We start from the raw sequence: 17,975 nt of genomic DNA on the forward strand, positions 1-17,975 counted from the left end.
CCAGTGGTTTTGGTCCCAAAGAAGGATAGTAGCCTGCGGTTTTGTATTGATTTCAAGTACTTGAATGCCATCTCAAAGTTCGATTCATACCCTACACCTAGGGTTGATGATCTGATTGAGCGACTTGGGAAAGCCCAGTACCTGACGACTCTAGATCTCTGCAAAGGCTATTGGCAGGTGCCACTTACTCAGCGCTCAAGGGAACTGACTGCCTTCCGGACACCATGGGGGCTATTCCAATTCACAGTCCTGCCTTTTGGTTTGCATGGAGCCCCTGCAACCTTTCAGAGGCTGATGGATCGGGTACTGTGTGGTTTGTCAGAGTTCGCGGCAGCATATCTGGACGATATTGTGATTTACAGCCAAACCTGGGAGGAGCACCTCAAACATCTAGAAAAGGTACTAGAGCGTCTCAGAGAAGCTGGGCTGACTGCTAATTCGGCAAAATGTGTTTTTGCCAAGGCTGAAACTGAATACCTGGGATTTGTCATAGGTAATGGGGTGATAAAACCACAAGTGAGCAAAATCAGCGCCATTGAATCCTGCAGTTTGCCACAGACAAGGAAACAACTTAGATCATTTCTTGGCATGGCAGGGTTCTACCACAGATTTATCCCTCATTTCTCTGCCAGGGCGTCTCCCCTCACTGATCTAACAGGTTCTAGGTGCCCTAACCAGATTCAGTGGACGGAGGAGGCTGAGGCAGCTTTCCAGGACATCAGGCAATCCCTCAGTAAGACTCCAGTCTTGTATACCCCAGATTTTGAGAAACCTTTTATTCTTCAAACTGATGCTTCTGACAGGGGTCTGGGGGCTGTTCTTCTACAGGGACCACCCAATGAGCGACACCCAGTGGCTTTCATTAGCCGTAAAATGTTCCCAAGAGAGACGAGATACTCGACGGTGGAAAAGGAGGCTTTAGCAATCAAGTGGGCACTTGATTCCCTCAAGTATTACCTCCTAGGCCGGGAATTTACACTGGAAACTGACCACAAGGCGCTCCAGTGGTTGGAGAAAATGAAGGATACGAATGGACGAATTACCAGATGGTACCTTGCGATGCAGCCATTCCGTTTTACCATTCAGCATATCGCAGGCAGGAACAACTGCACAGCGGACTATCTCTCTCGCTGTTCCAGCTCACTGCTGAAGGGGGGGGAGTGTGTGATGGGTGCATGCAACCACACAACTGAGACACTTAGGTAATATTCATTTGGTCTTTTGTCTTATGTTTACGTTATGCTTTAAAGTTTCTGTGATCATAAGTTAACTAATTTGATATTTTGAGGTTACCTGTAATGCATGACAGCACTAAACTATAGCCCAAATGGTGGCATAGACTTTGCTTTGCATTGTTTGTTATTTTGGGATATAAAGTAAATACTCTGCAGTTTTAAAGAACGACAACGCCACCCTGGGAATTTCACCCAGAGAATACTGGAAATGACACTAAATCACCAAAAAGGCACTTAGGTTCGCTATACTCAATCCAGAGACGAGGTTCAATGATCAACAAATTCACAATTTATTAATAATTATTTAAAACACCATATAAAAGCACAATCATAAATATTCAAGTACAAATATGCTTAAAAAGGTATTCAGAGCTGAGGCTTACCAGTGGAGGGGCAGGGATGCCACACACAAACTAAAGAAAGAAAACACACCCAAAACACAAGTGCAACAGACTATCACACACACTCACACTAATAAACTAAACAAGGCAGGTGTGTACACTCAAGGGATCCCACCACCAAGGCACCCTAGTCTCCTCCACGTCGGCACTCCGCATCTGAATAAAAAGAAACAAAGAAAATTTTAATATATTACAACAAACTAATGTGTAGCACCGGGGGATAACCCAACGGCAGGACCACACTGGTGATCTACAGCTAGAAAAAGGGCCTCCCACCAGTGGTGTAACAAAAATCCAAACTACAAATCAAAAGCAATAAAACAACATACAATCTGGATAAAACTCTACAATCTGGAGCAAACGGAATCGCCGTACTGCTCCAACTTGCCGTCCACACGACGATAAGTTAACAGTCAATCAATATGCACGCCAGCTGACTCCGATAACCGGCATGCATATGGCCGTTGTCCACGCCGACGTCCACTGTAAAAGCTGACAGCAGCAGGGAAAGAATTCTCACAACGGGAACAGACGGTAAAAGCACAGCAAGGCAAAACAGCAGCACTTCAGTTCACGTAGCTTGGCGCAAAAGGCCCACACTTCCTGCGAAACATAATAAATAATTACTATAAAAGAACAATAGAAGGCAGAGAGCGTAACAAAAGTTGATTACGTACCAAGTAAGCCGGGTCATAGAATGTAAGCAGAATAGCTCAGAGGAGGCTTCTATAGCTACGACCAGCCGCGATGGAGACTTTAGAGGAGTAACCCACAAACGATCTCTACCACACCGAGGAAGTCAGGTGACCAAAAAGGAGATCACAGGCAAGCAATGCAGAGACACTCAAATGGCCACTATTTATACCAGCGCCCCCTAATGGGCCAGGCTGAAAGTGGGTTGGACCGAGGGATAACATTCATCCTGCCACATATAGGTATGTTATATTGATTATATTTCTGCTCTTTCTCAGTTACCTGACCTCCGCTCCAGTCCTTCCTGGTTTGGCTGAAAGAGGAGGCTGAGGGTGGAGCTGGTTTAAATGCAGAAGCCAATAAAGTGGACTGGACCATCTATTGTGATCATGCAGGGGGAATGGGGTTCTTCTTGAATGATGGTTATCTGTTATCCCTTTAGTTTTCACCTTTGGTTTATATAATGGTTTATTCATTTGCTATATAACTGGAGCTGTTTCTCATTTGGGCAGGTCAGTTTGAGTTATGTTTTTGTTAAGTGATTTTTGAGTAGCGGTCTGTTAAGGTAACCTCTTTTATGGGCCCACTTGGTTCTTACAAACTTTATTTTTTGTTATTTTGAATTTTTGTAATCATTTTGTCCTTTTTGGGGTATAATAAAACCCTTTTTTTTTAAGATTACATTTGTGCCTGTGTGTTCCTGGCGGCTTGGATCATGACAGTCTCAGTGAAATAACACTGACTCATGCAGGACTCTGATAAAAACTCAGCTTGTGGGCTAACAGACTAAAATCAAAGAATGCTTCTCTTTTTCTCTTTTGTTAAAAACGTTGAACATCCAGTGAGACACAGAGTAAAGTGACTTTCCGAGATTGTTTCTTCTTCTACAGATTCAGATAAATGATGTCATTTTGAGCCAGAAAGAACATTTCCATCATAAAGTAGAAGACTTTTATATTCTTTATTTATTTATCTGGTAAAAAGTCTCATTGACTTTAAAATGTCTTTTTCAAAAGAGATCTGGCCAAGACCAGAAGCTCCAGTTTTCTCTGCTTCTGTTTGCAGCAGAGCAAAAAGGACAGAGAGCAAGGGACGAGAGAAGACACGAGACAAAGACATGAACGGGACCAAATACTAACCAAGACAACCTAAACAACAAATACTGAATAAATTCAAGAGCGTAAGCCCTTGAATTCTGATTTAATAAAGTAAATCAGAATACTTTATTAATCCTGAAGGATTAATAAAGTATTCTGATTCTGATAACTAGGAAACATAAGATACACAGAGAACAGAATAATGATTAAACAAGACTCAAAAAACCAAACACAAAACACTGGGTCAACGACCCAGGTACCCTAACAGCCGAGGGAAAAGATGACCTCCTATTCACATCAGTATGGTATATTTTACTCCCATATCACTACTCAAAGATCATATTTTATTGTTGTAGGTTGTGGAGGTGACACACACACAAGCTGTAGTTCAACAATGACTTCATTCCTCTATTGACCTATAAAGAGGTCTTGTTACATAAGATTAAAGCTGGAAACTGACACACATAAGCCCAAACACATTGTGTTATTGTGGACGTTGAAGTCACTGCATGTGTTTTTCATGAAGATTAAACTTTCCTGTGCTGTTGGTTCTTTGTTTAATTCTGTTGGTTCTTACTTTTTTGTTCCTAAAGTTTAAACTAAACTCTTGTTGGATACCAGGTGTTCATTTAATAAAGCTGCAGGTTCAAACTTCTAACTGCATGAAAATGTAATGTGTAATGTCATGTGTTTCTAAGTACCATCATTGATTTTGGTCATCAAATCAGCCATTACTCATTTAATTTGATGTAAATTTCCCCTAATTTGCATATTCAGATTCAGTATTCAGTACCACATGTGAAAGTGACCCAGATCAGATTTGAAAATATTGGATTTGTGCCGTTCACACTGTCATAGCATGATCGGATATAGGGTCGCATAGGGTCAAAAAAATCGGATTTAATGCGCTTTCGCCTGCAGTGTGAATGTAGCCTTAGTTAGTTCTTAGAGTTTGGTTTCTGTGTTCCCCTCTATTTAGTGTCTGTATCATGTCTCTATGCATTTCCTGTTTTATTGTGAAGGTCCATGTCTTATGTTAGTGTGTTCCACTCACATTTCCCCCTGTCTCGTGTAGTCAATTAGGATCAGCTGTGTCTTTGCCATTCCATGTCTCCCCCTGTGTGTATTTATACTATGTGTCCTCGTGTGCTCCTCGCCGGTTCATCTGTGTTTTTTCCTGCATCATTCTGTGTCGTCTCCCTGCATCTCCATTTTAGGTTTCAGTTCTGTGTTGTGTTAGTTTTTTCCAGTTTAGGTTTCACCTCCTGCTGGCCTCCGTTGCCCGTTCCTAGATGCCCCTGGTCTCATATCACACTGGACTTCATCACTGGTCTCCCACCATCCTCAGGTAACAGTTATTCTGACCATCATCGATCGGTTCTCCAAAGCTGTGCATTTCATTGCTCTGCCTAAGCTCCCATCAGCTCTGAACACCAGCCAGATTCTTACACAGCATGTGTTCACGTTCTGGGTTTGGAGAGAGTTTTGCAAGGAACTAGGGGCTCAAGTCAGCTTACCATCCGGTTTCCATCTCAAACTAATGGGCAAATGGAACAGGCAAGCCACCTTGGCTTTCATACCTTGGCTCAGGCGATTAGAGGATCATCAGGGGGTCCTTTTGTCCCTCTGTGGGGGGGATACTCCCACTAGTTTTAAATCTGGGACTCCCCACTATTTGATCTAAGAACTGAAGAAGCTTCTCGGATGAGAGGTGATGAGAGGTGAAAAGTCTTCAAGCAACTTAAACAAGTCCAGACGCTTTTCTTTGCAAGCTGATTTGACTACGATGACCTGGATGACTGAGAACCTTCACAGACATAATAAACACAAAGTTTTGGTTCTATAACATTTTTCTATCATTGCTTTATTATGGATTAGGTGCAAGAGTTGTTAAAATGTATAATTAAATAATAGATGAATTCAATAGCAAACTGTGCCTCGTTCTCAGATGGACAGCAAGTGGAATGTGATAGATGAGATGAGGAGATGGAAGGAAGAAGAGAGGCAAAGAGTGATTCACAGGCAGAGCTTAGTTTATTTCCCACAGTTTTGGTCACCGCGCTTGGAACCATAAGGCAACAAATCTTTGCGTTTTATTATTATCTCATAACACTTGTTTAATCAGCTACCCTCTCTCCTGTGGACTGTTTAATCTCTACAGTCTCAGATCAACACAGCCCTGCCCTCCAGCACTATCAGCAGCAAGAGCAGAAGCAACCCCCCAAACAGCAACATTGTACCCATCAGGTAAAAAATGGGCTACGTTTGCTTTGCATTGTGCCCACCTGATGACAGTGATGTAGTGTGATGTGATTCCATATTAGATTCTTGATGAATGTGGGTTGTTGTTCTTCAGCCTGCTTCTATGTGTCCTTTTTAACTGTGAGCACCCGCCCCTTTAAACATCTCTGCACTGCCCTGACTAAATGTATATATAAACTGTCTCTATGGTTTACAGTCTGAGTCTGACAAGCTGTCAGCTGTTCATTTCTGCTATTTGAATTGTTAAAAGAAACAAACTATTCATTTAGCAGATTAACAAAAAGAATAGAGAGGCATCCAGTTATTGACATTTATATTATTTAGTTAAAGGTTTGAACAAAAAACAATTAAACACAGAGCCTCTTCCTGCTTTCTGGAATGAATCACAGCATGAAAACCCTTCCTCTTCTTCCTGCTCTCTAGCTCAGCACCTCCTGTCTGTCCATATCGTTCTGTGTTCCCTCCCCTTTAGATCTACATTATGAAGATGGGTGTAACCAACGTGTGTTAGAGCTGGCAGGCCCCATTCACAGCAGCAACACTTGTTGTTCAGATCAGACCAGTTTCTATAATAAGGAAGTGAAACTTACACAGTCACTGACACTGAGAGGAGAAATGGCGCAGAAAGGAGTTCAGCTAGACCGAGAAACCTTCTCTTGTTCGATCTGTTTGGATCTACTGAAGGATCCAGTGACTATTCCCTGTGGACACAGCTACTGCATGAAGTGTATTGAAAGCTTCTGGGATGAAGAGGAAAAGAAGAAAATCTACAGCTGCCCTCAGTGCAGACAGACTTTCACAGCGAGGCCTGTCCTGGTGAAAAACACCATGTTAGCAGATTTAGTGAAGGAGCTGAAGAAGACTGGACTCCAAGCTGCTCCTGCTGATCACTGCTATGCTGGACCTGAAGATGTGGCCTGTGATGTCTGTACTGGAAGAAAAATGAAAGCCTTCAAGTCCTGTTTATTCTGTCTGGCATCTTACTGTGAGAAACACCTTCAGCCTCATTATGATTCACCTACATTCAAGAAACACAAGCTGGTGGAGCCCTCCAAGAAGCTCCAGGAGAACATCTGCTCTCGTCATGATGAGGTGATGAAGATGTTCTGCCGTACTGATCAGCAGAGTATCTGTTATCTCTGCTCTGTGGATGAACATAAAGGCCACGACACAGTCTCAGCTGCAGCAGAAAGGACTGAGAGGCAGAGAGAGCTGGAGGTGAGTCGACAAAACATCCAGCAGAGAATCCAGGACAGAGAGAAAGATGTGAAGCTGCTTCAACAGGAGGTGGAGGCCATCAATCAGTCTGCTGATCAAACAGTGGAGCACAGTGAGAAGATCTTCACTGAGCTGATCCATCTCATCCAGAAAAGAAGCTCTGATGTGAAGCAGCAGATCAGATCCCAGCAGGAAACTGAAGTGAGTCGAGTCAAAGAGCTTCAGGAGAAGCTGGAGCAGGAGATCACTGAGCTGAAGAGGAAAGATGCTGAGCTGAAGCAGCTCTCACACACAGAGGATCACATCCAGTTTCTACACAACTACCCCTCACTGTCAGCACTCAGTGAGTCTACAGACTCATCCAGCATCAATATCCGTCCTCTGAGCTACTTTGAGGATGTGACAGCAGCTGTGTCAGAGGTCAGAGATAAACTACAGGACATTCTGAGAGAGGAACGGACAAACATCTCACTGACAGTCACTGAAGTGGATGCTTTATTGCCTATTCGGGACAGACTCCGTGTGCGTGCATTTCCCCCCCCTTGCGTATTGCCTCCCCACACCCCATCATTCGTTCCCCGTGTATCGTTTTCCCGTGAAGAGCGTCAATCAGCTATGTTAGATCGAATTAGAAGGGCATGCCAGAATAGGGGTGGGTTCTTATAATCGATTCATCGATTAAAATCGATTCTGGCTTGGATAACGTAAAATCGATTCATTAAAATCCTGAATCGATTTTTTAATATAAATTTATTTTGCCCAAAATGCCAGAATCTCAGGTGAAATCTCACAAAATTTCAAGAACCACCAAACAGTTAAGACAGTAAATGAGAGCAGGAACAGGGATTCTGCACAAAGACTTAAACACACAGCGGGACCCGCGGATCAGAATCAGTTAGATGTCGCTTTTCTCACAGTCGGGGCTGAAAGCCGACAGCTCGCTGACTCTGATCTGTCGGCGGGTCCGCGCTTTGTGTTCACGCCCTTTATGCGCCGATTCTAAAGCTGTTAGTTTGATCTCTCTCCAAACAATATTGACCGAACCAGCAGCAAAAGAAGATCCAAACGCTTCACATAAACATCGTCATGAATTCACTCAGACTTTTACTGTTTTGCTTCCACTGAGATGCGCAGCTCTCTCTCTCTCTGTACTTCAAGAACAGTTTCCCTTTCTTCATTATTCGCTTGCTTGTTACGCACAAGTCTACTGTTGTTTACAGGCTGTCGGCCGCTGTTTTTTCCCTTTTACATTCTTCCGAAAAGAAAACCTCATTTCTGCTGTTCAATACTGAACAAATTTAAACTTTTTAAAATTATTCAAAATGCAAAATGCTTAGCCGTGTGTCTGTAATAAAACCGCTGTAACTTCAGAGGTAATGTTCATATGTTGATTAATGGTTTTCTTTCGTTTTTGATGTACTGCAGAATATTTTTATAAAATCCCAGGCCAGGAAAATCACCTTCATGTTTTTCTGTGTTTTATCCTCAGCTACTTTGACACAAAGGCATCTGCTGTGACGCTCACACCTGTGATAAAGTCTTGCGTGTGTCAGCTTCCTTTTTATTGATACAAAAATATGTAAATGTACTGATCTGAATTATAATATTTCTGACTGTCAAAATTTCCCAGATTTAAATCGAATCGGATTAAATCGAATCGTGGATCGAATCGATTCGGGGCCTTGTGAATCGGAATTGAATCGATTCTAGAAATCAGTGACGATACCCAGCCCTACGCCAGAACCGACTGACAATGTTAAAAACAATAGAAAAAAATTCTAATGACATTCAATGAAGTGGATGTTTTACTTACACCATCAGAGCTAAAGAGGCAGGAGAGACGCCTCCTGTGTGGAGCCCTCCCCATTGAGTGTTGTTAGTGTTGCTTCTAGTACACTTCTAGATTTGTCTGTTCATGGGTTGGTATTATTTTTGTTGTAGGTATTTTATATTTCCTTGATTATTTTATTAGTTAATTTTGCTAGTTTTTCGAAGGGAAACTTCCCGTGTCTCTTTAGTCGTGGAGGCTATCACTGCTCATAATAATTTTATGATTTTCATTTTAAACATATATATTTTTCCAAATGTAAATCTTAAATCTAAATGTAAATCAAAAATTTTATTTAACATGTATATTAATGCTTTTGTATGTTATTGTTTCTCCTTCACTTCATGGGCTTTCCATTATCACAGTTTTATTTTCTAAATCAAAAAGCAAATGGGGTGTTATCAGAACAAGGTTTCTGTGATCACACTTGACGAGGAGATTAGTCATTATGTTCATTGTTTAATGTGGGAACCAGCTGAAGGGTTTTCAAATAAATACATTTTTGAACAAAGTCTTTTCCTCAGTCTTCATTCCAGGATCTTGACATCAGACTGGTGTTAGTTTGGGTGTGTTTTCCTTTGGAATTTGGGGTTTATTCTTTGGCTTTTACATTATACAGAATTTAACTCTGTTATTAGGTCCATACCCAGTGTTATACTAAAATCAATGAAAGTCTCCAAAAAGCCGCAGGAGGTCCTCAAACCTGAACACATCATCGTATAAATGAAATGAGAAATTAATGCGCACACAGACATGTAAGAAAAGGCTTCGGATTCCAGGAATTCGTTTCAAATACTGCATCACAAAGTAAAACTGATTCTGTAAATATTACATAATACCTCATAAACATATGAAGCTTTCTAAATGTTCGCGACAGTTACACCTTTTACAAGGCTGAGCAGTAAAAGTAAATTTCTGTTTGCACATAATGTTGACATAATGATTACAGAATGCACTGTGTTTTCTGAAATCAGCTTTGAATTTAATGTTAATGTATGCAGTGCAAAACAAAACCTTTTATTTTCACATTCTTGCAGAGGTCCGCCTGTGGTCGTAACTAATGATGGAGAGTCAGAGGTGGGAGAGTGTGTGTGTGTGTGTGTGTGGGGGGGGGAGGAAGAGAGCGGCTTCTCCCTGTCTTCCTCTTTTACAAAGAAAATGAAGGAGTGGAGGTAGAGGAGGAGAATATGGGGAGACAAAGGATAAAGATTAAGAATAATTAGTCTCTGACTGCTCATCTCACTGTCATAGTTCAGTGTGTTTGGCCCAGAGTCTTAAGATTTTTGGTGGCTCGTGATTTTTTTTCTTTTGGATTTAAGAGAACTCTTAAGTCCTTTGAGTATTATAGTGAGTTTTCTTTTCTATGATAATCAGATGATCTTAGTTTCCTTTCATGTCCTGTCTTATCCCGTCTCTGTGTTTGAAGTCTCCTGTATGAAGTAAGTCCTGTCTCTGTTTGGTTTTCTTTCTGTCCTTGCAGGTCAAGTGCCTGATTGTAGGTAGCTAAAAGCATCTTCAGGTCTGATAGCATAGGGATGTTCAGCTGCTACAGTTTTTGCCTTGCAGTTAGAGGTTTCTTATTCTGAAGGTGGCTCCTTTAACATACTTTAGGGCCCTTTCATAGACGAGTAAAAGTTTATTATAGTAAGATTTAACTATTGAAAGCAAGTGGAATAACTACCAGCATCCAGTGTGCCCAAGTGAAGAAAAATAAGTTATGCAGGTCAGTTTGTGTTGCTCAGAAGCAGTTTGCAAAAAGTTGCTTATGTTATTTTTCCCAACTTTCCCCCCCATGTTCTTTTATGTGACGTTTCAGTGTGTCAGGGTCTTGTCTAAGTGTTAGTCATTGACTTCCCCTTTTATTTGATGGTCATTTGTCTCTTATGCTTTGTATTTAGTTTTACTTCCTGCGTCATTAATTCTGATGAGTCTCACCTGTGTGTTCAGTCGTTCCCTATTCCCCTGATTAGCTCTAATGTGTATAAATTAGTATGAAAAGCACAACATGTATTAGTATACATAATTTCAGTTATCCTTTGTTCTTTGTGACCTTGTCTGTTTTTCAGTCGGGATTTTGTTTGTTGCTTTTCTTCTGAGTTTTTGTGGTGTTCTTGCTGGACTGTCACGAGTTGCTCTGAGGATCCACACGCAGGACTCCGGGGTTGTGATTTAACAGAGAAAGTTTTATTTACAATTTCTTCACCAAGTGTATTTACAGGCAGTGTGGAAATTGTGCTATTTACAAGACGTGAGGGGCGGGGTTCCAGGGAAAAAGGGAAATCACACACACGTCCACGCCGACCTCTCTCCACACGGGGAAACACGGGGACGGGTCTGGGGAATCTAGAGACACAGAAACACACTTTAACGTCTGATATGTCGGCACGGGACACTTAAGCTAGACTTGTACTAATGAGAGTCTTCACAACAATCCAGCGTCAAACAGCAGACCTTCTCCCTCTTAAATACCCGCTGGTCTAATGAGGCCCAGGTGTTTCCAATCGGCGTGGGCTGAGGGCGTGAACCCACCATGAGTTCCATGAGAGAGAGATACCCATTTGTGTGAATGTGAATGGTTATTTTGGAATCACCAATTAACCTAACCCCACTAATTGTACGTTTTGACTGTGGGAGGAATGCCGGAGTACCCAGAGAGGTTGAACTTCCACCTATAAAATTAAAAGTATTTTCTTTTGACTCACTTTGTCTGAGAATCTGCATTTGGCTCCTGCACACACATAACAGTCAGAGCTTCTGGACAAAAATAATTTCACCCAAATCTGTTAAAAATAAAATTAACCTGAGCAGGTTTAAAATAAAGCAAAGAAAGGAGAATCCCTTTATTAACTAAATAAAGTTAGATTTAAATGACTCTGCTTTTATCTACATACCTAACTGTTGTTTCCTAGTGTTAAAATTACTGCACCTGGGTGTTGTCCTCTCTTAATGTAAGGCACGTCACATCTCCTGTAAAAATTAAATAAATGAGATACAATTGACATTTGCACATCCGTCAAGCAATGCTGTTAAAGGCTCTCAGCTGCTACTGTCAGGGTTGCTAAGCAACAGGAGCAGCGCGTCGTAGGCTAGACGATCTCAATTAAAGCAGCCTCGGAGAAGGATGCAGCCCCTGAATTGGGACACAGCTTTAGTACTCAAGGGCTCTGATGGATGTTATCTTCAGGTGTGATACATATATGTCTGCAGTTAGCTGGAAGATTTTGGTTTGACAAATATTTCAGTTACTGAAGCAACAATGTCTTCAGTTCAGCATTTGAGAGACTTTATCAGGGAGAGACTAACTGCTACAGCTGAAGACATCTCCTCTGAGGCTGAAAAAACGATGGTCCAGTATGAGGAGGAGATCAGCCGTCAGCGCAGACTGCTGGATATCAGCCGGAAACCCGAGACAAAGTTACACATGACAGGTATGTATAACTGCGATGATCATGTAGGACCCTGATCAGAGCTCAGTTTTAGGCTAATAGAGTTATACACACACACACACACACACACACACACACACACACACACACACACACACACACACACACACACACACACACACACACGTAAACTTTTAGCATTAAACACTGAGTAAGGCGCAGAGAAAGTCACTTTTGAGGTTAAAATGTGAGACAAAACTTGTGCCACAGCTGGCTGACAGCTTGATCTCTCTGTCCCTTACCCTGTGTGCCCTGAAGCAGGAGTCATCTGCTCCTCACCACCCATCTTCATCCTTTGAGATGTGTTTAGTGATCAAAATCACCGCCTAATCAGGGCCAAACTCCCTGCAAGACGACCCTGTGTCTCCCATCACTCTCGTCTCTTTTAAACAAACAAATCGATTCGACTTAAATGTAAGTTTTATTTTCAAAATTTACCCTGTTAAATAAGTGAAACTGCAATAGGTTTATGTGACCAAAAATAATCATGATTATGAATTTTGCTGTAAGCTTTTGCAGCAGCTTTAGCTCAGACTAAAATGATTCAGCTGTGTGGAGGAAATCTGGGGAAAAAAGCTCACTTCCAATGTCTTTGAGTCTTTCATTAAAGCTGCAGAAGGACCAGCATGAACAGACACACAAAGCATTTTGTGCAGGCTGGATAACGAAGAACTGCACTCTGAGAGACAGTTATTGAGTGAGCCTGCCTGATAAAGAAAGACCGACCTTGAGACTGAATGAAAAGAGCTACAATGAGCAAACTGGTTCAGACTGGCTGCATACTTACTTCCTGTACACATAAACTGTGGAAAATTACAAAGTAATAAATAATAATAATAAATAATATAAATATAAATAATATTTTGGAAGCTTCTATGGAGATGACCATATATCGCACCTCTTTCCTTAATATTAGTCATTTAGTTTGAGTCATAGTCATAAGTCTCATTACACGACATGACATCACACAGCTCCACACCTCAATCAGATTCATTATATGTTGATAAACCTCTTGAGCTGTAGCATCTCTTTGTTGAAGGGGTCAAAACAAAAATTCATGCACCAAATGATAAGAAAACAATACATACTATGCACAACTAACACAGAACGAATAAGACAAGCAAACAGAAAACAAAAGGTCACAAGACAAATAAATAAAATGATAGCTTTTTACAAAGCAGCGATAAAACAAATAAGAAGTGTGCCTTTTGGCATAGGCACACTTAATGAACACTGATGAACTTAATGAAAATATATGTAGTCTGGTTTGAGAAACAAAACATGTTTGAATAAGTAAAAAGCTAACATGGAGCAGAAATTTGAAATATTCAAAGGTAGTATTTCACACAGAAAGAGCCAAAAAAATAAAATCTTTGATCCAAAGACCAACTTCCTCAGATACAAAATGGACATTAATGATGAAACTATAGAGAGAAATTACACAGTTTGTCCAAACATACACAAAAAGGGCTTGCAAACAAAAAACATTCATTACAACTAAAAATACAACAAATGTAGCTCATTTCCCAACACGGGACCTGCAGGCTTTTAGATAGTACATAGATCAGGTTGGTAGAGATCATTATAACACACTATAAAATAATTTAAAATACCCCAAATGTCAGACTAGTTAGTCAAGTGTGTCTAATGTTATAAGTGCTAACAAGCAAGCCTACTTTTTTCACAGGTCCACACATCTTAATGTGGTTAAACATTACTCCTGTTTAGTTATATGCAGGACTGTACTGGGGCATAAACCCAGGCTATGAGCCTGACATATTTGCTTTTTAGGGCTGTCATTATATCTGATTTTCTTAAGTTTACATGTTACACGGTGTATTTGCTAGTTAAATGCATCACTGCTTTATTTTGCAGGGTGAGAATGTTTATTCAGAGACAGAGAAAGATGTAAGAACAAGACAGGTTGAATTCTGTTTCTGTGAAATGAACACTGACTTTGTGTTATTCAAATGTTTGGTAACTCATCTACAATGTGGGATACAGCAAACAAGCAATTCAATTTATGTTGTTTTCCCATTGCTTGTTATGTTTTCTACATAACAGATGAGTACTATTCTTCCATCCATCCACTTATCCGAAGTTGGGTCAGTAAGCTAAGCACACTTTTCCAGACATTCCTCTCCAACTGAGGGATCCTGTGGAACTGGATCATCTAGCCTGGCATTCCCAGGCTAGATGAGTAATTTTTATGTCTCCAGCAGGTTTCTGGGCATGACCAGAACACCTGCAACGGGAGGTGCCCACGAGGCATCCTCGAACCATCTGAAATCGCTCCTTTCAACGTGCAGGTTTACACTTTGTATACGAACCCATATATAATATAATTTTAGAAATCACATTGAACGATCCACTAAAAAGTAATAACTGACTAAAGAAAATAACAGAATGCACCTCAGCAGGTCAATGTTATGATGGTGAGTTCATGGATGACATGAAGGCAGCTTCTTTATGGCAGCGGACGAAGACAAAGAAAACAAAGGGGGAACTCAGTCAGCTTTAGTTTTCCAAGTATTCTACTTTATCAACTTGCTGAGCATTTTCTTTTTCAAGTTGTTGAAGCCAGGACTGAAGATCCAGAACATTAAGATCACATGCAGTTGACTTCTAAACTGGAAACAAAAACTGACTTATGCAAACTGGAAATAATAGGATTGACTTTTGAAGCAAACAGGTCAGGTTTAATATTTTGAATGACATACCATGCTGTTTTTAGTGTTTTCCTGTCATAACATTAGGAAGCTTTTTTCTTGTGTCCTTTTGTTCCTTCAGCAATCCCACAACAACATGAATGTAAGGAAGAGGAGGGTCTCCTCCAGCAGGTCTGCATCCCGGAGAGGAACTCCAGTCTTGATCAGAAAGACCCAGGGCATCCAGAGATTAAAGAGGAACCAGAGGAACTCTACACCAGTCAAGAGGGAGAGCACCTTATACTGAAAGAGGAGACTGATACCTTTATGGTGACTTCTACTTATGAGGAAAGTGAACCAAACAGTGACCAGCTCCTTTCTCACAACTGTCCTGAACCAGAGAGCAGAGACGAGGAAGAAAGCAAGTATGTGGACTCAGGATCGACTAGATGTGCAGATCTGTTGAGACATCAAATAGACAGAAGTCATATTAGCAGAGTAAATGACTCTCAGGCTTTAGACAGCCAGTGTAAAACTGATACAAGGAGAAAGTCTGTAAAATGTGACACTTGTGGAAAAACCTTTCAGTGTAAATCCAACCTGACTAAACATCTGAGAACACACACAGGTGAAAAGCCACATTCATGTAGCATCTGTGGGAAAGGATTTAGTCAGATGGCAAACTTGAAAACACACATGAGAATTCACACGGGCGAGAAGCCACATTCTTGCAACACCTGTGGGAAGAGATTCAGTCACATGATAACTTTGAAAACTCACGTGCAAAATCACACAGGTGACAAGCCGCATTCTTGTAGCACCTGCGGGAAAAGATTCAGTCGTATGATACACTTGAAAACTCACATCAGAATTCATACAGGTGAGAGGCCGCATTCGTGTAGCACCTGTGGTAAAAGATTCAGTCAGAAATCAACACTGGAAACTCATGTAAGAATCCACACAGGTGAGAAGCCACATTCTTGTGCGATCTGTGGGAAAAGATTTAGTCAGATGGCAAACCTGAAACGACACATGGGAATTCATACTAGTTAAAGATTACAAATGAGTGAGAGCTGTCAGACATGGCAGTGTGCCGATGATAGAGCCCACACTGGTGACAAACCAAATCACTGCAACAACTAAGGGAAAATGTGACCTCATATTCAGGTTGAGACGTGTACAGAACTCTCAAAATTTTTATTTGGCTTATTATTATGACGCATTGGAACCTTTTTTTATTGTACTTTTTAAAAAAAATAAATTGTGACGTGGTGACCAGAGAACAAAACAGTTTTTCCCCTGCATCTTTGGGTTGGCGAACGTTTCCTGGCTGATGTCTGTGCTTACATGCCGAATACTATCCGAGAACTATTCAGCATGTACCTGGGCTACTTAGGGTCCCCAACACTCAACATAAGAAGTGAAGTAAAACCTGCAGGGGTGTGATTGAAGGGAATAGCCTGTCCAGTCTAAATCCAAGCAGTGCTTTGTCGGGCTTCTGTGATAGTCCTACTTTATTCATAATCAACACCATCTTCAAACAAGTGTGTCTATGAGTGCACATCGCACCTGAGCCATAGATTGCTGATCAATTTTGTAATCATATAGTCAGGTCTGCAGCTGTATGTTCTGAACTGTCAGGTTATGAGTTGTCAGTTGATCATTAGCTAGTGGTGAGTTGGAGGAAGTGGTGGGGAAGGATGCCAGAACGACCTTGCATACCCATACTGTAGATGTGCTGAAAGCATCTGGTAGAGGTTCCAGTTCACAAGATCTTCAACTCTGAGAGCTTTAACTGCATTCTGATGAGCTAGGGACATTGACTCTGAATGGACCGTTTCACGTGTTTTTCTGTCTCGGAGTAGAGCTCCTACTCCCCAAATATCAAAAGGAGATGTTTAAGGTGGTTTTTGCATATAACCAGAAAGTGTCCAGTGTGAAGTGTTCTGGGCACTGCAGGATGTGGCCCCAGGAGAAACAATGGAGAGATTATATCTTTCAGCTGGTTTGGGAACTCATTGGTGTCCCTTAGGAAAAACTAGAGGAGGTGGCTGGAAAAATTAAACTCTGGGTGTCTCTGCTTATACCTGCTGCTATACTTGCTGCTGTGACCTAGAAATGGATTACCTGTCCAACTGTCAAAAATTACAACTCTGGCTCCTTGAAAGTAAAATGTAAAGAAAAGAGGGGTGCTCAATACATTTGCACAGTACTGGTAACTGGTTTTGTTTTACCTCTATTTTAATTTTCTACTGTATTTTTTATTTTTTTAATATATAGTTTATCAATTTTGTTGTACAGTACTTTGTGATTACATGTCTGTGAAAAGTGCTATGTAAATAAATTTACTGACTGTGGTTAATCAGCTAAGTTAATGAAGGAATTTTTCTTCCTTTGCTTCATTTTTTAATCTGCTCAATTTCTTTTTATTTGTTTTAGTTTTACAGATTTGGGTGAAATTCGTTTTAGAGTTTTGACATTATATTATTAAAATCTGAGAGTGTTTGACAGAAACACTGATGGAAACTGTGGGAAACATTTCAGCATCATTAAACCAGTATGTCAGCTCTTGGGAGCAAAATTACAACAACAACATAGTAAGAAAAAGAAAATGATTTAAATCATTTTTTTCTTTCAACTGCTCCCTTTAGGGGTCGCCAGAGTGACTCATCTTCCAATATATCACACAGTTTCTAGCATCCTCTTTAGTTATGCCAGCCCTCTTCGTCTTTTTCTTCACTACATCCACAATGTATAACATCAGTAGTGTTTGTGGTAATCATTACAACACTTCATCATCTTCCCACAAAATTTGTATTCAGTTGACTTTAGTTTTCAAACGCCACAGACATGAGATGTTGGTTTTCTACGGTCTTAAACTGAGCTATCTTTTAAAATCTGAATTGTACAAAGCTTCTGAATATTTTAGGATTTTGATAAGTATAAGTTACTGAGTTGTATAAAACTGCCCCCACACATCCAGACTCACTAAAACGTTTGGCCTTTGAACAAAAAATCTGTATTTTTTTTATACTTTTCATCCTTTTTGATTGATTTCACTTTGCTTGTGTTTTACTTTCTATAAATGAAATCTGTCATCATTAGGGATGGGAGTCACAAACTGGTTCCCAACAGTTAAATTCCTTG

At 40.7% G+C, this 17,975-nt stretch overlaps 1 protein-coding gene and 1 pseudogene across 2 annotated transcripts; both read left to right on the forward strand.

Annotated features, from left to right (window-relative positions):
- Positions 1 to 6,293: 6,293 nt before the first annotated feature.
- LOC146553049 (E3 ubiquitin/ISG15 ligase TRIM25-like) lies at positions 6,294 to 7,022 on the forward strand (annotated as a pseudogene).
- Positions 7,023 to 11,990: 4,968 nt separating this feature from the next.
- LOC146553050 (uncharacterized) lies at positions 11,991 to 15,957 on the forward strand. 2 transcript variants are annotated; one of them, XM_085255531.1, is made up of 3 exons: positions 11,991 to 12,162; positions 14,971 to 15,456; positions 15,625 to 15,957. In XM_085255531.1, exons 1-3 carry the CDS (start codon positions 11,991 to 11,993, stop codon positions 15,879 to 15,881), a joined length of 915 nt encoding a protein of 304 aa, XP_085111657.1. In that variant the 3' UTR covers positions 15,882 to 15,957. The 2 variants fall into 2 exon arrangements, with proteins under 2 accessions (XP_085111657.1, XP_085111656.1); XM_085255530.1 differs by having other exon boundaries at positions 14,971 to 15,957.
- The last annotated feature ends 2,018 nt before the right edge of the window (positions 15,958 to 17,975 follow it).

This window comes from Mchenga conophoros, linkage group LG18 (assembly GCF_057382185.1).
Source record: "Mchenga conophoros isolate Kocher_MC1m ecotype Shallow Benthic linkage group LG18, M_conophoros_male_GT1.1, whole genome shotgun sequence".
NCBI classification, from domain to species: domain Eukaryota; kingdom Metazoa; phylum Chordata; class Actinopteri; order Cichliformes; family Cichlidae; genus Mchenga; species Mchenga conophoros.

Excerpts from the sequence above, each read along its gene's own strand:
- LOC146553050 (XM_085255530.1), top strand. The coding sequence starts at position 11,991 with ATGTCTTCAGTTCAGCATTTGAGAGACTTTATCAGGGAGAGACTAACT. Across the intron at positions 12,163-14,970 it reads GACAAAGTTACACATGACAG|CAATCCCACAACAACATGAA; the intron begins GTATGTATAACT and ends TTGTTCCTTCAG.